Here is a 20,602-nt window from a genome sequence, read left to right as displayed (position 1 = left end):
GACCCTCTTAAGAATATTAGGGGGTGCCGGCAGGGGAAGCATGGTTTTGTTTTGTTTTTCAGTCTCCAGATGAGGACTTAGACCATGTGAAAAATGAACCTAAGATTGAAAAATGAACCTAGGTATAAGGCGCCATTTAGCTTCTAGCTTTCATATCTCAGTTTCTAACACTGGAAAGAATCTCAGTTTCTAACACTGGAAAGAATGTAGTTGGTCAAGAGAGCTGTGGGCTCAAAAAGGTTGAAAACCTCTACGGTAGAGAACAAGCCTCTTAATCTTAGGGCTGTGGGTTCCAGCCCCACGTTGGGCAAAAGATTCCTGCATTGCAGGGGGTTGGACTAGATGGCCCTTGTGGTCCCCTCCTACTCTACGACCTGCAGATGATATGCATAAGAACACAAGAGCCCACTGGATCAGGCAAACAGCCCATCTAGTCCTGCATTCTGTTCTCACAGTCGCCAACCAGGTGCCTATGGAAAGTCCCAATGTAGCACCTGAGCACAATTTAACACTCCCAAGAAATCCTGTTGACAGCAAGACCCACAACATGCGATGGGCACCCCTTTCTTCCTACTTGCGCATGCTTTGTGACTGGGCTATTACTCTGGGAAGGAAAGAAGCCAAAACATCCCATAATAATAATAATAATTTATTATTTATACCCCACCCATCTGGCTGGGCCTCCCCAGCCACTCTGGGCGGCTTCCAACAAAATATTAAAATACAATAGTCCATCAAACATTAAAAGCTTCCCTAAAGAGGGCATATTCAGGATTATGTTGCGGGATGGGCGGAACCGAGTTATCTCCAATGGTTAAGTATTTTTATTTATTTATTATTAGTTAAGCATTTTTATTTATGGACTTGCCCCTCCTGGCTACATCCATGTTGTGGGGGTATGTGTGTGTGCTGAAGAGGACCTCAGCTCCTAGGAGCTGACTCCTACAACCAGAAAATTGATGGCTCAAGCGACAACTGTGGGCAGGATAGGTGCGTTGCAGGGTTGGTCTAGAAATGACCCTGGTGGATCCCTCCCGGATCCCTCCCAACTTTACAATTCTGTGATTCCATGTGCAATACTACATTTGCATGCTGGTCAGTTTTTAGATGCCACTGGACTGGGGGTGTATGTGGCAAAAGTAACAGAACCTGAAGTTTCTTAGCCCCAGAAACCCACCCTCCATATAATCTCTCCGCCAAGGCGCAACTTCTTCCTTCGCTTGCATCCGGTGCCACAATCCAGGCCTAGAGCAAAGCGCAGGAAGGTCCTCGGAGCAGGGGTGCCAACTGGAATAAATTATTGCGGGGAGGGCAGGTAAGTCCCACCCCACATAACCGATCGCATGACGCGGTGCATGCACGCGGACTGAATTGCAATGCCTCCGATATTGCAATATTTTATATGGGGGGGGGTGGGGGCGTTGGGGCGAAGGGAACTGTCTCCTATGCAGCGCCGCGAGGCCAGAGGAAGGCGAGGGAAAACAAACAAAAAGCCCCCCCCTGCACCCCCCAAAAAAGCAGCTCGTCAGGCCGGCCGGCCGCTACCTGTTCCGGGGCGGCCACGCAAGCCGGCCGAAGAAACTCCCCCTTTCTCTCCGCCTCCGGGAACGAGGCGCGCTCCGAGCCGCTCCCCACGCCGCTCGCGCACACGCGCGCGCACACCTCGGCCGGAGGAGCGGCGGGGGCGGGGCCGAGACGCCCCGGCCAATCAGCTGCTCCGCCTGCTCCCAGGGCAACGTTCCACGGCGGTGGCCAGAAGGGGCGGGCAGCGTTTGCAAGCGAGCCGGGGCTGCCGAGGAGGGTCCGTCGTCGAGTGCATCTCCCCTCCCGGTAAGGGCGAAGAAGGCGCGCTGTGCCGCGGGGCAGGTAGGTGCATGGATGGTTGTGTGTGTGTGCACGCGCCCTCGGCCCCAAGGCCGTCGTTATGCAACTGGTGGCGGCGGCGGCGGTGCGCGGGGCCGTGCGCTCCGTGCAAGCGCGGCTCCTCTGCGCAACAAAAGGCGGCTGCACCCTTCGGGGAACAATGCAGAGAGCTCTGCTGCTGCTGCGTCCTATAGGCATTGCACGGAGGCCTCTTCTTGCTGCTGGTATTTAAATGCAGCAATTGCTTTAGAGGTGTGTGTGCCCCGTCTTTTTTAGCAAAGGCGCACCTCTCCGCTTCGAGACAAAGGATCCTCAGTAAGCTGCCGTCCTGTCTCGGGCCGAGCCCGTTGCATCTGCCATGATCAGGGTGTCGGGGCTGGTGGCGATGGTGTGCTGCTGGCAAGGAGAGAGAGAAATGGATGCAGGCGTTGCCGAAACAAATGCACGGGGGGGGGGGTTGCTGAACGCAAAAAGTGCCTTGAGCTGGGTGGGTGTGTGAAATAGACGTGCAGTTTTGCTAGGCCCGCACTGGGGTGTGAACCGGAGGAAGAGGAGGAAACGATGTTTACCTTTCCCCCATATATACTGCACCCCATAGAGAGAGACGTACAGTAGTTGTGTATCCTGTTGCAAAGCAGGAATGCACCCCGAGGCGTGCACATTTGAAGAACGTGGTGAAACAATGGCCTCTCGCCCTGGAAGCAAACTATTGGGAAAGAGTTCTTCTCCGCTTTCTTTTATAAGCGGAGGTTGTTTGCAAGCGACATGCCCGTATACTTGCCACTAAAGCCGTTTTAGAGCTTTGGGTTTAGTGGAGCTAGCAGCCCAAACATCTCCAGTCCTAAAAAGTTCAACTCTCGAGAAAGGATGCAGTTTTATTGCTAGATGGGCCTCGGTTGATTTACTGGGACAGTGATTAATTTTCAAGTATGCACATTTTTTTTAACGCCCTAAGTCGTATGTGCTGATGTAGCTTCGGTCTTGTACTCATTCTTCTTGAGGATCTTGCTCCCACAGTTTCCTCAACCTCGGCCCTCCAGATGTTTGTGGCCTACAACTCCCATGATCCCTAGCTAGCAGGACCAGTGGTCAGGGATGCTGGAAAATGTAGTCTCAAAAATCATCTGGAGGGCTGAGGAAACCTGGTCTTGAGAATAATTGTTACTCTGTGTGTGTGTGTGTGTGTGTGTGTGTGTACAGTCAATTTACATTAAACTATATTCTCATTTGGGGACTCAGGTGGGTGAGTATGCACATATAGGAGGGACCAGAGCATAACTGAACATTGTTTTCAAGGAGGCATCCTTCACCAGTCAGGTATTACGCGTCTCCTAGTACAATAAGGGAAATGCAAAAGGGAAAATGGAGTGAACGTTCTGTTTAAAATTGACAACGCACTTGCTAGTGTCTCCTTGGCAATAAGACTTGGACCTGACACAGGCTTTCCACAAAGTCTCTATTCCCAACATAATGCAAACTATTCTCATCCTTGGTGTCAGTCATTTCTTGAATGACAAAACTGGATCCCATTATTAAGAAGATGCAGTTGAACTCTCTTTTTCAAAAAAAGAAGACTGAGTTTTAGGAAATTGACGATCTTACACTCTCTCATCTTCTTTCATCCAAAATGTAAACAAATCTAGGGGTCCTTTACCTTTTTACCTGTTCTTAAATTGACCTTTTTACGTGTACAGAATTCTGTGACTGATTTTACATTGTGTAAAGTGCATTGAAATAAGCATTCAGTGTGTGTTTTTAAGCCTGATGTTTAGGTAATGTTAACTACTGTTGACATTTTATGCTTAAATTCTGAGTATTTCTGAGTAGGGAATTGACTACACTTTCTATCAAACTTATTTCCCTCCCTAATTTTTTTTGGAGGGGGCTGGCTTATTTCTTCTATGGAATGTCATAAAATTGATCTGTGATTGACTAACGGCATAAAATTGCAGCAACCTCTAAAACTGGCAGCTTATAAACATTCAAAAAGCTTATTTAACTTCCATCAGCCTTAACTCTTTGTTTGCAGGGGAGGTGTGTGTGTGTGATATATGTGGAATTTTTGTTGCTTTGAAGGCAAATGAAACTAAAGTCTGTTGAAACTAAAGTGCCTCTGAACTCGAGCACTTCTTATACACTAAGCCAGTGTTTCCCAACCTTGGGTCTCCAGCTGTTTTTGGACTACAGTTCCCATGATGCCTGACCACTGGTCTTGCTAGCTAGGGATGATGGGAGTTGTAGTCCAAAAACAGCTCGAGACCCAAGGTTGGGAAACACTGCACTAAGCCACAAACATTGCTGCCAGGTAGAGATAGGTCTACTTGTAAAAATGGAGATACTGTGCGTGTAATTTTGCAGTGCAGTTAAAAAGCAAGCCAGAAGTTGGTGATACACTGTTTTGAAATACCATATACAGTGGTGCCCCGCAAGACAGAAAACCCGCAAGACGAAAGGGTTTTCCGTTTTTCGAGGCGCTTCGCAAGACGAATTTCCCTATGGGCTTGCTTCGCAAGAAGCAAGCCCATAGGGAAATCTCCGGGGACCTCTTTTAAATGCTGGCGGTGGGGAGCAAAGCCTTTCCCCCCCCCTCCGGCCTTCAGAAGAGGTCCAGGAAGGCCGGCTGGGCCGAAAGGCTTTGTTCCCCACCGCCAGCATTTTAAAAGCGGTCCCGGATAGCAGGGAAGCGCTTCCCGCTATCCCAGACGGCTTTTGAAGGCAGGCGGGGGGGAGCAAAGACTTTCGCCCCCCGCCGACCTTCAGAAGAGGTCCTGGCGCTGCCGCCCACCAGCATTTTAAAAAAACCCGGGGCAGCGGAGAAGTCCTCTGCTGTCCCGGGGTTTTTTAAAATGCTGGGGGTGGGAAGAAAAGCCCTTGTCTCCCCCCCCCCAGCCTTCAGAAGAGGTCGGGGGACAGACTGTCCCCGGACCTGGTCTGAAGGCGGTTTCCATAGGAACGCATTGATTGATTTTCAATGCATTCCTATGGGAAACCGTGCTTCGCAAGACGAAAAACTCGCAAGACGAAAAAACTTGCGGAACGAATTAATTTCGTCTTGCGAGGCGCCACTGTATTGTTTTAACCTATGAGAAAGATGCTAAAGGTGTTTTGTGCAGCAATTACTTGTTATGGTCACGTCCGTAGTCTGCCAGTGGTATGTAGAATGTAGCAGGTATCCCTGACAAAGCATACTTTCTTTCAACCTTTCTGCAATATTACATTTCAGAATAAGAAAAGAAGATGAACGTCGGGGTGGCCCACAGTGAAGTAAACCCCAACACAAGAGTAATGAACAGCAGAGGAATGTGGCTCACGTACGCTCTTGGGGTTGGCTTGCTCCATATTGTCTTGCTGAGCATCCCGTTCTTCAGTGTTCCGGTTGCATGGACCTTAACCAATGTTATTCACAATTTGGTAAGTACCCTACAAAGCAACGGAGAAAGAAAGGAGATACTAAGATACCTGTTACGAGGTAGAGGCCCGGGAAGGCTCCTTTCCCAGAAAACAAGTGAGACTGTTGAATAGTGTCTTGAAAGTCGTCAAAACAGAAATGTCATTGGAGTAAATCCGTTCCGTTCCCAAGGTGATAAATAACATGTTTAATCTCATCGTCTGGGTGCAGAATGATCTATGGGGGGGGGGTGCTCTTAACACACCCAAGGGCATAAAACAGGAACAAAAATAAACATTAGGAATATTCAAATAAGATGGCCATTGAAAGCACTCTTGCTCATCTGAAAACTAGTGAGAAATTTAAATGACTTCATTGGACCTCTAGAGCAACAAATGCGTTCAATCCAGGGCGCTGGATTCTCCCCAGCTAAGCTGCTTGAGGGTTGTGGGTCCCCTCCTGATGGTGGCGTTACTTGCGTGTTGAGGCCCCCCCAGGACAACCCCAAATAAAGACACAGTTCACACAACATCTTTGTTTTGGCATAATTTTGGCCACAACCTTCTTGAATTACAGTATGTGAGTGGTTGCTTAGGCCTTGGTTAGTGACTATCTGTTCCCATATAGAGGTAGGAGCAGAACTGACAACCGCAAGCCTGCGGAAGTCAGTAAGGGTAGACATTTTTGGGGAGAGAATAGAGCTTGGGGTTCGGACAAGAGCAGGGCGGGCCCCTGGATTCCTTTACCGGAATACCTTTGCAGCAGCAGCATTGAAGGGGCAGGCACAGCCAACCACATCCCCTCCACCAACCAAAATTATCCAATGCCTAACCGCAACCTTACAAGTTGTGACGATTTGCCACGCGGTAGGCAAAAAACCAAATGGCCCCAGCCAATCAGCCAAATGGTGAAAATTCCTACTAGGTCTCTGCTCCAAAGCAAGCGACCCCATGACGGGCATAGCAAGGTCGGCACGAACAAACCCTAAATATAGGGAGGGTGGATGGGTAATCGGATGTGCGCAGCGAAAAGAGGAAGCTCAACTCTGCGCGCAAGGAATAAATAGCACCCCCATCAATCAAACAATTTTGCAACGTTACGTTTTCCCCAGCAACAATTGAAGGTTCCCTATCAAATTCATGGCCATTCATACTAACCCGCCCAGCAACAGGGGATGTCATGGTTGCCCCCACCGCAACACGTGCTCTCTCAAGAACCTGTGGGCCACTTCCCTACTGGCCTGCGTGTGCTTCTCCCTTTGAAAACAGCCAGGGGGGCTTCTGGGGTCCTCTTGCATTTCTTAAAGGAGTAGGCACTTAACCACTGCAAGAAAAGAAGCCTGCTCTCCAACTAGCTCCTCCATAGAGGAATGGGAGAGTTCTACAGAGGTCTCTGTGAAGATAATGAGGCTCTGGGTTAATAATTTCCAATTCTTTGTGGAAAGGACATCAGTTAGACAGAGACAGCAAGCGGAGACCACCTAACACCGGTCTTGAAAGACCTACACTGACTCCCAGTACGTTTCCGAGCACAATTCAAAGTGTTGGTGCTGACCTTTAAAGCCCTAAACGGCCTCAGCCCAGTATACCTGAAGGAGCGTCTCTACCTCCATCCTTCTGCCCGGACACTGAGGTCCAGCGCTGAGGGCCTTCTGGCAGTTCCCTCACTGCGAGAAGCCAAGTTATAGGGAACCAGGCAGAGGGCCTTCTCGGTAGTGGCACCCGCCCTGCGGAACGCCCTCCCACCAGATGTCAAAGAGAATAACAACTACCAGACTTTTAGAAGACATCTGAAGGCAGCCCTGTTTAGGGAAGCTTTTAATGTTTGACGGACTATTGTATTTTAATATTTTGTTGGAAGCCACCCAGAGTGGCTGGGAAAACCCAGTCAGATGGGCGGGGTATAAATAATAAATTGTTGTTGTTGCATGCTCCTTCTTGACTGTCCAGCGCTAACTTCACAAAGACGGGGTTAGGTTGCAAGCCATACATTACTGAAGCAACCACCTTCATCTAGATGAGCTTTGATCCTTGTGTGCAACTGCAGAGTTTAATTTTGCAAACGCTTTGCAATTGTTTGGCACAACAGGTTAAGCATGCATTAAAATCTTAATGAGAAATGCTATGACTGCCATATTCCCCTGGATAAACAAAGTGCCACCTCAGGGCCTAGGCCTCTGGGGTCATTAGAAAGGACTGAGAGACTTAGCTGATGCAGGCAAATCTCTGAATAATGTTATGCAGGGAGGCATTTGGTTGATTAAAGCAAGCCAAAGTGGCTTCTTATTTTGTTTACCATAAATGTCACATTTAAAGAGTCAAATTTATAAATTCTGACACAAGAGGCATCTTGAGGAATATTACTAAGTGCCATACCTATAAAACATCTCAGCTGTGATGAATTACTCCTGGCCAGTATTAATGCTGCCTTTAGAATTAAGTGTCGATTGTGACTAGCAGATAACTTGCTCAATTTCAGGCACTATGAATGGAGAACTGTGAGATGTTAGACTTCAAATAATTTGCACATTATCTGCTATTAATTAACCTGTAGGTTGTAGGGAAAGGAAATAATTTTAAGTGAGCTGCTTTTACTGTACTGGAGTAACACACAAAGCTCCAGAAACACACTGGCCATTATTTTAAAAATTATTGCTTTCTAGTATCAGCTTATAGACTACCTTTTCTTTTGCTCTTCTCTGAGGAAAAAAAACCTCCAGGGCTGCTCCTAAAAGTACCTGGAGCATTAAAATAGTCTTCCTGTACTTTTTGATGTTGAAAAGGGAACAAATGATATATGAAGAAAGGGAGTTCATGTGGGGAGACCACAACAGCAAAGTCATATTTCGGGCCCTGCCTTCAATTTGCACCTTCAGTTTGTGGTTGAGGGGGGAAAGGTGATTTAGAGTGAAGATTCAGGAGCCACCTTGTCCTGCCATGCCCTTTAGGTATCACAGACTTGATTATTTTATTTATTGAAAACATTTATATGCTGCTTAACGTTTCAGAAATTTCCCAACTGGGTACAGCCTGGGAATTGACCCTGTTGTGCACACAACCAATGCAAAAAGCGAAGGGAGAACCTTACAAAACCATTTTGACTTTGAAACCCCTGGAAAATGGGCGGTTGGAATGCTATATTCTCCTTCAATTGAAGGGAGTGCAATGTTGAGGACACTCAACACCCTTGACACCTAAAGAGACATACTTGAGAAATAAACGACTTGTTACTTGAGAGCTCCTATTGTGAAACTCGCCAGTGCATCACTATTCCCTACCTCAAATTGCCTTTAAATCAGCTTATTTGGGTCGCACCCCCAGTTGCGAATTTCTCCAACATTGGTGTGACTTTCAGCTCAATCCTGGGCAGTTCTATTCAGAAACAAGGCCTGGGATTTACCGTATTTTTTGCTCTATAAGACGCACCAGACCACAAGACGCACCTAGTTTATGGAGGAGGAAAACAAACAAAAAAAAAATATTCTGAATCTCAGAAGCCAGAACAGCAAGAGGGATCGCTGCGCAGTGAAAGCAGCAATCCCTCTTGCTGTTCTGGCTTCTGGGATAGCTGCGCAGCCTGCATTCGCTCCCTAAGACGCGCACACACATTTCCCCTTGCTTTTTAGGAGGGAAAAAGTGAGTTTTATACAGCAAAAAATACGGTACTTAACATTGCTGCCTTCCAACGTTAGTGTGGGTGCCCCCCTCTGTGCTGAAGAGAAGGGATCATCACATGTTCAGTCTGATGGGCAGGGAAGTAGCAATCTGTATCCCCTTTAAAGCCCTAAATAGAGTAGAACTTAAAACTCCCCTTCGCCTCATCCAGTCTTATGTGTACTTTAACCCCCCCCCCTTTTTTTGTTGTTGTTGCTCAAAATCAGAGGAGACTCGCAGGGCCAAGAATTTTGCTTTGGCTGAAGTTAGCCAGCACCACTCATAGGGTTTTGAGAAAAACCACACATTCCGTTTCTTTATCAACTATTCAACTTTTCCAAAATAATAAGCTGAGGGGTGTGTCACATAGAGGCCAGCCACTGAGGACAATCGCCATTTGTCTTGGCATTTCTGTGTAGTCATTTGTCGAGCACGGGTACATATGCCAAACACAGAAAAACAGAACAAATTCCTCTTTTCGTTCAATAGCAGTACTTAATGTGGCATGGTTATTTCTCGCAGAGATTCTGTGTGGTTTTCTAATAATGCCTTCTTTTATTTTTATTTTTTTCCCCACAGGGAATGTATGTATTTTTGCATGCTGTAAAGGGCACGCCATTTGAAACACCTGACCAAGGTAAAGCAAGACTGCTGACGCACTGGGAGCAGCTGGACTACGGGGTGCAGTTTACATCCTCCCGGAAATTCTTCACAATCTCTCCAATTATTTTGTAGGTTTCTTTGTTTTTTTCAAGTTCAACTATGGCAGTGTTTGTAGTCTGGAAATTGTGAAACAGTCATATTTGGTGCGGAAAATCAGTTATTGCATAGGGTAACAACGTGTGAAATTTGCAAAAAAATAATAATATTGGGGTCACATATGTTTTACACAATCCTTTACTTGTCTACTCAGAAGTAAGTCCCACTGAGTTCAGAAATTCCTCCAACAAAAGAACTCATTTTTTTTCTGTTTAGCTGCTTAGAAACATAATCTTATTGCTGTTCCTGCCCTCAGGATACACACACCTACTGTAGTGAAGACTCTCTTAATTATTTTTTCCTCTCCTTGGGTCTTTCGTTTCCACCAACTAATGCAGTATCCATGGTATTCTAAGCCAGAGTCAAACTTTGAGCAACCTTATTACAACGGTTGATAATGCTCACAAGTATTAAGCATGGCCTGTGGGCACTTAGTTGATCATCTGTTTTCTGAAACAAGAAAGGTAGCAACCTAGATTGTGAAACATGAACTATACAGAGGAATGCATTTGTCCGTTGGCAGCTCAGTAGGTATTGCAAATAACGTTATGCAACAACCTGAAATATCTCAAGGAGACTGCTGGCATTCAGCTACAGTATATAAACCGTTTATACCGTAGTATAAACATGGCAATTTGTTGTAGGTAAGTCACTGTCTGTCTGCATCCCCACTCCCTTAGCTTCTTACTCGTAATGATTTATGAGATATTGTATATGATGGTTTGAGTGCTTTGGGAAAGTGCTTTTGTGAATGGATTCAAATTGTCTTGCAAGCCACATACCAGAAAGTCTAACCCAGCGGTCAGCAACCTTTTTCAGCCATGGGCCGGTCCACCGTCCCTCAGACCATGTGGTGGGCCGGACTATATTTTGAAAATAAAAATAAAAATGAACGAATTCCTATGCCACACAAAGAACCCAGAGATGCATTTTTAATAAAAGGACACATTCTACTCATGTAAAAACATGCTGATTCCCAGACTGTCCACGGGCCAGATTTAGAAGGCGATCAGACCGCATCCAGCCCCTGAGCCTTAGGTTGCCAAAGGTAAAGGGACCCCTGACCATTAGGTCCAGTTGTGACCAACTCTGGGGTTGCGGCGCTCATCTTGCTTTGTCGGAAAAGGGAGCCAGCGTACAGCTTTCAGGTCATGAGGCCAGGAGTACTAAGCCGCTTCTGGTGAACCAGAGCAGCGCACGGAAACACTGTTTACCTTCCCGCCAGAGTGGTACCTATTTTATCTATTTGCACTTTGACGAGCTTTCGAACTGCTAGATTGGCAGGAGCAGGGACCAAGCAACGGGAGCTCACCCCATTGCGGGATTCGAACTGCTGACCTTCTGATCGGCAAATCCTAGGCTCTGTGGTTTAACCCACAGCGCCACCTGCGTCCTACACCTGGTCTAATCTCTTTAAAGTTCCTGTGACTTCTGCAGTTGGAAATATTTTGTAATAAATGCATATTCTTTGCTGAGATTTTCCCCTTGAACCAATTGTCAGTGGTAACTTTATGCATGCCCTTCATTACAAAGAGATTTCTTTCCTTCTGCCCTGTATTCACTCCCCCTTTGTTTTTCTGCAGGTATTTCCTGGCAAGCTTCTACACAAAATATGATCCAGCACATTTCATCCTAAACACGGCTTCTCTCTTAAGCGTACTTATTCCGAAGTTGCCACAGCTGCACGGAGTCAGAATCTTTGGGATCAACAAGTATTAAGCAGGAGAAACGAAACTAAGAGCAATCTGACCAAAACGTGGCATTGGCTGCTTGTTTCCCTTGGCAGAAGGAACAGTTTGCAGTGCCACTTATCTAACAATCTACAACAAGACTTTCTACTCCCAAGATGTGTGCTATTCTTTCAAAGCTATGCGGGAGAGGAATAAGACTTTCTCAAGACGTATCAAACTTAAGTGGTATATCTTTGGAGGAAAGGCTTTGCATAAGGAGCTAGGCAGGCCTAGTTCTATTATGTTAGGTGCACTGGCAGGATATATGCCAAGCTAGCATAAATGAGTCTCAAAAGGAGAATGAGTAATTTGATTGAAGCATAGGCATAATGTTTCACAAGCTTAAGACAGCTGCGGTAACGCAAAGTGCATTAGGAAAAGAAGGGGAATTGCCCAAGTTCTCCATTGTAAGAGATGAGTATGGTTTAAATGCTGTAAAGTAGCCAGTTAATGCTTTTGGGGTGTTTTTTAATGTTATTATTTTACATCCAGGATTTTATCTCCAGCTGCGGGAGTTGCCAGGTTAATATTATACTAGCAAGCGCTGTGACTCCATTGTAATGGATTTCATGCCTTATCGGTTCAGGGGGCTGAGGTCAAATTTAAAGTCTTTGTTTCATACCAATTTAAACCAATCAATAATGTTTTCCAGACAAAGCTGATCGTTCTAAAACGTCCATAGTATCTAAACTTACAAAATGATCTGTAGAACTGGGTACTTTTCCGCCTTGGCTGACCTTAGTGGCTGGGTTCATTAAGACCGAGATATTTCGCCTTCAGTGCAAACTGCTAAATAATTTTTCACTTCCAGAGATGGCTCGCAAAAATGAGAGCCCTGTTTCAGCTAGTAGAAATGCTGTCTCCAGTAGAATATCTGTCTTTGTACCAGGCAACAAACATTTTGCACGGGGGTTGTGGACCTGACCCCAGTGTGCATCGGCTGAGTTCGCATAAGCCCGCTTTGCTCTGTTGTGCCCATGCCCCATTTTCCGGATACTTCCTTGTCGCACGTGTGCAGTCACACACATATTGGACACGTGCAAAGCATTCATTGCCTGTACTCGGCTGGAAATTGCCATGCGGTGGGAAACACACGACACCATGATGTGTTGCCTCCAGATTTCCGCATCCACCCCCTTGTGCTTTACGCAAGTTGTGAAAATTAAGGGTGGACTGCAGGCTTGATTAGAACTGTGTAGATTGGGGGATTTTTTGCCTTAAGAGCTTAAGGTCTTTGTTTCAGTGTTTGGTACTACCACACCCTGTATCAGCATATGCACAAACAACCTGATGTGGCAAATACCTCTTGGATAAATCATTTTGTGCAACCCAAGGAAGAGGCATGTGTTTCCCCCTGTTGAATGGGGAATGGCTGTGACTTGGTAGCAAAGAAAAACACCTTGTTTCAATTAAGACTGCCTCATTGCCCACAGAGACGTGTGAATTCAAGCTAGTAGTGATTATGCACTAATGGGCTACTTTCAATAAACTATACTTTCCTTGGACTCTAGAAACGTCTGTTAAAATATCAATGTTTTATATTAATAAAGTGAATGACTTTGAGACTGATCATATCAACACAGTGCATTGTTAAGTACAGTTCACTGTACCAAAATAAGAAGAGGCAAGCATAACGAATTGTAAATAGAATTATAGTTGTAATGTAGGGCTAGTGTTTGAAACACTACGTACTAAAAATGTATGAAGAATTGAGTAAGAAGCATTTTCAACAACTATCTAAGACATTGATGTGTTAAGGGTTTTCTGTCTGCCTTTTGACATTTCCCCTCAAATCTGATTTCTGTGATTTATTCAGATTAAAGAAAAAATGCCCTAAGAAGTCTTTCATTTGTTTTAAAAATGAATTAATCAGCGCACCATTTTGCTTACCTTCCATAAGGTAACATGGCAGGTTAAGGCTTGCTTACGCAATGTGAGATGCCTGATCTTGTGTGAAAATTGTTACGTTAGATGGCCTATGATGTGGCAAGAAAGATACGGGTCACTATTAGCATCCATCTGCTTCGGGAGACAATGGAGGAGTGCGCCTTTGGGGTTGAAGTCAAACTGTTGGAAGGTTACGGCGCCTGCTGTGGCAATAGAGACTGATAGGGGAGAGATGGGTTTCGTTGCAGCTAGGGCAGATGAAAGCGTCTGGTTGTGCGGCTGCAGATATACCACGGTGACCCTTCGATCTGCATTCCTCCTAGCGGTCATTCCCCCCTCTGGTTACTGCTATTCATGCACAAGCTTTCTGACAGTCTTCAGGCACTTCAGTTCCCATTTATTTCTGCCAGGCATGTGTAGCTTATTTATAGTAAATTTTCCCGAGAAGGAGACAGATGACTTAACTCCTTAGATTAGATTAGACCAGGTGTAGGACGCAGGTGGCGCTGTGGGTTAAACCACAGAGCCTAGGACTTGCCAATCAGAAGGTCGGCGGTTCGAATCCCCACGACGGGGTGAGCTGCCGTTGCTTGGTCCCTGCTCCTGCCAACCTAGCAATTCGAAAGCACGTCAAAGTGCAAGTAGATAAATAGGTACTGCTCCGGCGGGAAGGTAAATGCTTAGTCATGCTGGCCACATGACCTGGAAGCTGTACGCCGGCTCCCTCGGCCAATAAAGCGAGATGAGCACTGCAACCCCAGAGTTGTCCATTACTGGACCTAATGGTCAGGGGTCCCTTTTCCTTTAATTCATCATTTAGGGACGCGGGTGGCGCTGTGGGTTAAACCACAGAGCCTAGGGTTTTCTGAGCGGAAGGTTGGTGGTTCCAATCCCCACGACAGGGTGAGTTCCCATTGCTCAGTCCCTGGTCCTGCCAAGCCAACCTAACAGTTCGAAAGCACAGCAGTGCAAGTAGATAAATAGTTATAAATATAAATAGTTACCTTCCTCTGGCAGGAAGGTAAAGGTGTTTCCGTGCGCTGCTCTGGTTCACCAGAAGCGGCTTAGTCATGCTGGCCACATGACCCGGAAGCTGTACGCCGGCTCCCTCGGCCAGTAAAGCGAGATGAGCGTCGCAACCCCAGAGCTGGCCACAACTGGACCTAATGGTCAGGGGTTCCTTTACCTTTTTAAGTCATCATTTAGGCTTGCCTCTTCCGCTTTTCACTTGTATTTTGCTTTTGATTCCACTGTGACTAATGAAAGCTGAAGTGCAGAGCAACTATTACCCCATTGAAATTACTCATGCATCAAGTGAGTTTTAACCAGACAGCTAGCCTGGGTCACTGGGTTTGGTTTGCATAGTCATATTCCATTTAAAGAATAAAAACTGAAAACCTTAAGGCAAAGTAGTGCAGGTCATGCACAACATACTGAACTCATTCCAAAATACAGTGGTGCCTCACAAGATGAAATTAATCCGTTCCGTGAGTCTCTTCGTGTTGCGGTTTTTTCGTCTTGCGAAGCACGGCTATTAGCGGCTTAGCGGCTATTAACGGCTTAGCGGCTTTAAGAAAAAGGAAACAAACTCGCAAGAACTCGCAAGATGTTTCGTCTTGCGAAGCAAGCCCATAGGGAAATTCGTCTTGCGGAACGACTCAAAAAAACGGAAAACTCTTTCGTCTTGCGCATTTTTCGTCTTGCGAGGCATTCGTCTTGCGAGATACCACTGTACATAGTATAAGACGTGATGGGCAGATCATAAGTCGTCTTTCCCTTCCTTCCCAGTAACCATGCAGAGTTGGAGAGGGAAATATGAAGTAAGTTGACTGCACTTTGCCTTGATCTCTAGACCTATATCAGGGGTTAGCAACCTTTTTCAGCTGTGGGCCGGTCCACCATCCCTCAGACCATGTGGGGGGCAGGACTATATTTTGGGGAAAAACATGAACGAATTCCTATGCCCCACAAATGACCCAGAGATGTATTTTAAATAAAAGCACACATTCTACTCATCTAAAAACACCAGGCAGGTCCCACAAATAACCCAGAGATGCATTTGAAATAAAAGGACACATTCTACTCATAAAAACACGCTGATTCCCAGACCGTCCGCGGGCCGGATTTAGAAGGCGATCGGTCCGCATCCATCCCCTGGGCCTAAACAACTGGTTTACCCCTGGCCTATATCCTATCTCTACCAACTATGTTGCTAACAGAAATAGGGAGCAGATGGGAATGTCCTGCCCATTTGTTGGATGAGCACTTTACCAGTTTGTTTAAAATTAGCAGTTAAGGACTAAAAGATCCTAAATGCAAACATGGTTTCATTATCAGCCACTGCAATATTTAAATCTGATACGATAACACTTTTCTAGCAGTAAATGAAGTAACTTTTTGCATAATATTCCAAATGACAAACTTCAATTTTTCTGACTATAGTTCAATTAGGGTTGCCTAGAGAACTTGTATAGCCCATTGGGGACGGGGAGGGAGCCAAACCTGATGAAATTCTGCCTCCCGTGTAATTTCTAATGATGTTTTATCGCTTTTATATTATTAATGCTGTTGGGAGCCGCCCAGAGTGGCTGGGGAAACCCAGCCAGATGGGTGGGGTATTATTATTATTGTTGTTGTTATAAAATAATTTCTAAAGACATAATATAAATCACTAAATATAACCATTTAGTGGCTATATCTCCTAACCCTAACAACTGATTTTAAAATTGAATTCTAAAATACTGTTCCCACTTTTAAGTTGCTGCAAATTTCAAAGGAAGTTTTATAGTAGTTATATTAAAATATTTTTAAAGAAAAAAGCAGACAAACATTGCGGTCACAAGCTCAATACTAGACAATAGTGGATCAAATACTGTGTTAACTGTAAATATGACTACTGGTTTGAATGCAGGGTGATTATTTACTTACTAAATAATTACGTAGCAAGAATTGTGTAGCTAAAAATTATTAGAGGAAGAACTGATTGCCCTTTCATGTGGCATGCATCACCCTCCTGTATTTTTTGGGGCAAGTTGTTCCAAGCCCTTTTAAGGACTAAATAATTGTTTCAGCTGGACAAAATAAATGGGAGTAGCTGGTTTTAGAATTAGACGCTAAGCCACCCAGATACATACACATATCTAAGGAATGTTTACCTTCAGCTTGATCAATAAAGAGGATTTAATGGAAGAAATGTGCCCAAGTGCTAAATGTCAGCAACGCTTTAAAAATGAGTGACAGAAGCTTTGTACAGCCACGTTGTTGTTTTTAAATCAGTTGCTGTTTGTTAAGGCTTTTGACTCTATTATCACTGAGATAACACAAGGAAAGCGACAACATTCAGAACTGGCCTGGACTTTGGATATAAAGTGACTATTTTGTCCAAGACATCTTCTTTCCAAATATCCAGAAATAGAATATTATGCAGCTTCATGTTTGGGAGATCATATGACAGCTTACCTGACTTAACAGAGTTTGAACGCTTGCATCCATAAGCTCTTGAAGTTTCTTACACTGCTGTGGCTTAATTCCTTTCAATCTGCTTTTGCTCTGATACTGTATCGGTGTGTGTTTTTTGAATATGCATATTGTTTTTCTGTAATGGAAAAAGTAGGTACTAAAAAACTGACATTTGGGTTGTTATAAGAAAATACTGCTCCTTTTCCCTTATAGGGTATCCAAGAGGCTGTATGGAGTCCTTAAGTAGGTCGCCTATCGGAAGGAGAAAATATCAGAGGCCAACCAGAGAATATTGAGAAGCAAGGCAGCTAGTAAGCCTGATATTTATTAACTGTTGCAACAGGGTCTCACTACCAGGTGAAAAGGTAAAGGACCCCTGGACGGTTAAGTCCAGTCAAAGGCGACTATGGGGTTGCGGCGCCCATCTCACTTTCAGGCTGAGGTAGCTGGTGTTTGTCTGCAGACAGCTTTCCGGGTCATGTGGCCAGCATGACTAAACTGCTTCTGGTGCAACGGGACACCGTGACGGAAACCAGAGCACACGGAAATGCCGTTTACCTTCCTGCCGCAGTGGTACCTATTTATCTACTTGCACTGGTGTGCTTTCGAACTGCTAGGTTGGCAGGAGCTGGGACAGAGCGACGGGAGCTCACTTAGTTGCGGGGATTCGAACTGCCAACCTTCTGATCGGCAAGTCCAAGAGGCTTAGTGGTTTAGACCACAGCGCCACCCAAATCCCTAAGCTCACTACCACACATAGGAGGCAGGAGGGACCCAGAACAATGGTGCACAAGCCCTTATATAGACACTTGAAATTGCCCAGCCTGTAGCTCAAGACCGCCACCCCAAAACATCATAAATACAGTGGTACCTCGGGTTACATACGCTTCAGGTTACATACGCTTCAGGTTACAGACTCTTCTAACAAGGAAATATTACCTCAGGTGAAGAACTTTGCTTCAGGATGAGAACAGAAATCGTGCTCCGGTGACGTGGCAGCCGCGGGAGGCCTCATTAGCTAAAGTGGTGTTTCAAGTTAAGAACAGTTTCAGGTTAAGAACAGACCTCCAGAACGAATTAAGTACTTAACCCGAGATACCACTGTACATCACAGAAGAAGGTGGTCTCCAACAAAATTCCTGTTTTGTCAGGATACCTAATAATAGCCACTGATTCCTCTACCTGGGCAACCTGGCCATTCCTTTTGATTTTTTTTTTTTAATGATATTTATTAAAATTTCCAAAAAATCCAGAATACAAAAGAAAAGACAAAAAAGAAAAAAAAGAAAAAAGAGAAAGAAAAACATTTACATTTAAAACCTTTCATTAACATCTTTCCAGGACTTCCCCATCCCTCCCCCTCTTGTATTCCATTTCCATTAGATTAATTCCACAAGTTCTTACCCCAAATTTTAAAACTTGTTATAATTATAGTTAGCCCATTATTCAATTTAGTTTATCTTATATAACCATTTCTCTTTATATTTTTTGTACTTCCCTAAGATCGACCCCAATTCCCTTCCACGAATTCCCCTTTTTTGTCACACAGAGTAAAACAAAAGAAAATAAAAGGATATAATTTTACAGCCTTTGGGTTCCAAATCTCCCTCCCCCCTTTCCCGGTTTCGATCCCCAAAATCCATCCATCTATCTACTGCCGGACTGGAGATCCCACGTCCATGTCCAAATCTCTCTCGATTTCACTTTGCCGTCTTTTTGGTAGTCTTTAGTTTCAAAAGGCCCAATCTTAGAGAAACTCTCAGAAAAGTTCATTCTTCTTCCATCCAGACCTCTATATTTAAGAGTAAAACTCAAATTCTGTTTCTTGATCCTTTTAAAGTCTGGATGTCCCAAATGTTCCAACTTCGAGCTTAGTCCAGTTCTTGTTCCTCAGGTTTCTTTTCCTGTTCCGCTGCAAAAACCTTCTAATTCAAAAACTTCTAGTTCCTCTACAGAGGCTTTATTTATTCAGGAACACAAACTTACGTCCAGTCCCTTCCATTCTTCAATAGATAAATCCATTGTCTCCTTTAGTGTAGAGACCTCTGTAGACAAAATAATGCTTCGTTTTTGCAGCTTTCCCAGGAGATAAAAAGTCCTGTTCAATTCCATGAGTATTTTTCCACTTGCCACCATTCTTGCAATGTCCCAGAACTCCCTCTAGAGGGATTATGGTAATTTAGTTTCCTTCCAGATCACACCCAAAAGTCAAGTTAACTTGTTACCCTTGTTTTCAGTAATTTATATCCAAATTGTAACGAATCTAACCAGCAAAGTCATCATAACAAAGTTCTCTTTTATTCTCCCACTTTGACAGCTACTTTGACAGCTGTCAAAATTTCTATATCTCTTCACCAGTCTCTCATAACGGATCACTCCCGGTTCCCGGGGGGTTACACTTTAGTTCTCACAAACCACTCTTCTCCTCCAGCAAAATTACTTGTAATTTCCCTTCGTGAAATTAATAACTTTTTTCAAATAAACAGACTCTTCTCTCGATCTTAGTTGTCAAATCCTTGCGTTAAATCATCTACAACAGGGGGGAGACGGACTTCCTTTTTGCACCTCCCCCGCTCGCTCCGAATTCATAAAGCAAATTTTTCCTTTTAGGTCCGATAAATTTACTCACGGGTTGTTATTTTTAATCCAAATTTTCAAAAGAAGAAGTCGGCGCTCTCCGTCGAATGGCATGCGGCTTCGCTCGGCAGGGGAAGCAGTGGACTCATAGCACCACACACACCCCGTCCCCCGCTCTGGAGCCTTTAAAAAGGCTCCTTCATGGGTCGGGGGGGACGCAAATGGTGCCCACCGAGTCACCAAGTCCATGGGCATCGACGCCCATGGTTTTTGAGGGTCCCCGCGTCGCCGGCGCGGCAGGACCCAACCCCTGCCTAGCAGGCTCCCTCCGGAGCTCAGAGGGAGTCCGCCATTCGGCAATGGTGCCAACCCGGAAGTGCTGGCCATTCCTTTTGAGATGCTAAATAGTTCCTGAATCCAGGTCACAGGCTCACCCTATTCATGCACAAATGCATCCTTAAGACAGTAAGCAAAAGACAATGGAGAGGCTTTCCCATTTCCTTCCTCCTGGCAGAGAAATATTTGAGGTCGGTTTGGGAGAGTCAACATGGTTTCAGGATTGCTCTCCTGTACTATTTCAGACACGTGGTTTATATACTTATGTATGTGTTTGCCTTGTACATTTATGAACATATGATTTATATATATATGAGACCTTAGAATTCCTATAACAGGGTGTACATGCAATATGGGGGGGGGGGGAGAAAAATCATGTAACAGCCTCATTTAGCTTCTTTCCCCCTCTTAAATAATATTCCTAAGGAAAAGATAACAGCTGTGCAAATTCAGACTAACTGCAAAGCCACCATACATTGCAAGTGCATCACTTACCTCCAACCATCCTGGTAACTGGTCATTAAGGATGTTGGACATTTCACAGGCTTCTCTCTCTCTCTGTGTGTGTGTGTGTGTGTGTGTTCATAACAATTTAATAATTATGTTAATAATTATCATTTATACCCTGCCCATCTGACAGGGTTTCCCCAGCCAATCTGGGTGGCCTCCAGCACATATAAAAGCATAATGAAACTTGAAACATGCTCGAAGTGTATGGCGTATATGCAGCCTAAAGGGGGAAAAAGTTTTTAACAAGGACAGATAGAATCATCAAATCATAGGGTTGAGCAATCAATCCCCTGCAATGCATGTGAATGTAATATAAGAGTCTGTTGGTTGAAGGCTCATCTAGTCCAATGTTTACTGTTGGGCAAAGATTTGGTGAGTGAAAGGGACAGGACAAGGCTTGCATTGAGACCAGGAATATCTCTGAATTATTTTAGAAAGCA

At 44.8% G+C, this 20,602-nt stretch overlaps 2 protein-coding genes across 3 annotated transcripts in view; one reads left to right on the top strand and one right to left on the bottom strand.

The window, feature by feature from the left end:
* Nucleotides 1-1,732, bottom strand: part of PMS1 (PMS1 homolog 1, mismatch repair system component) — a 55,245-nt gene extending 53,513 nt beyond the window's left edge. Inside the window, exon 1 of the mRNA XM_081871166.1 lies at nucleotides 1,546-1,732. The gene's annotated coding sequence lies outside the window, so the exon portion shown is untranslated. The remainder of the gene's footprint in view (nucleotides 1-1,545) is intronic.
* On the top strand, nucleotides 1,731-13,233 carry ORMDL1 (ORMDL sphingolipid biosynthesis regulator 1). 2 transcript variants are annotated; one of them, XM_081850087.1, is made up of 4 exons: nucleotides 1,731-1,866; nucleotides 5,087-5,274; nucleotides 9,484-9,635; nucleotides 11,247-13,233. In XM_081850087.1, exons 2-4 carry the CDS (start codon nucleotides 5,101-5,103, stop codon nucleotides 11,380-11,382), a joined length of 462 nt encoding a protein of 153 aa, XP_081706213.1. In that variant the 5' UTR covers nucleotides 1,731-1,866; nucleotides 5,087-5,100; the 3' UTR covers nucleotides 11,383-13,233. The 2 variants fall into 2 exon arrangements, with proteins under 2 accessions (XP_081706213.1, XP_081706214.1); XM_081850088.1 differs by having other exon boundaries at nucleotides 1,733-1,830.
* Nucleotides 13,234-20,602: the final 7,369 nt, after the last annotated feature.

Source organism: Podarcis erhardii (genome assembly GCF_964252035.2).
Source record: "Podarcis erhardii genome assembly, chromosome: 1".
In the NCBI taxonomy this organism is placed as follows: domain Eukaryota; kingdom Metazoa; phylum Chordata; class Lepidosauria; order Squamata; family Lacertidae; genus Podarcis; species Podarcis erhardii.
This window is presented reverse-complemented; position numbering and strand designations above follow the sequence as displayed.

What these genes read in the sequence shown, in the direction of transcription:
- ORMDL1 (XM_081850087.1), top strand. Translation starts at nt 5,101, where the DNA reads ATGAACGTCGGGGTGGCCCACAGTGAAGTAAACCCCAACACAAGAGTA. An exon ending in CCAATGTTATTCACAATTTG is followed by an intron (nt 5,275 to 9,483) that starts GTAAGTACCCTA and finishes TTTTCCCCACAG; the next exon opens with GGAATGTATGTATTTTTGCA. An exon ending in ACAATCTCTCCAATTATTTT is followed by an intron (nt 9,636 to 11,246) that starts GTAGGTTTCTTT and finishes GTTTTTCTGCAG; the next exon opens with GTATTTCCTGGCAAGCTTCT.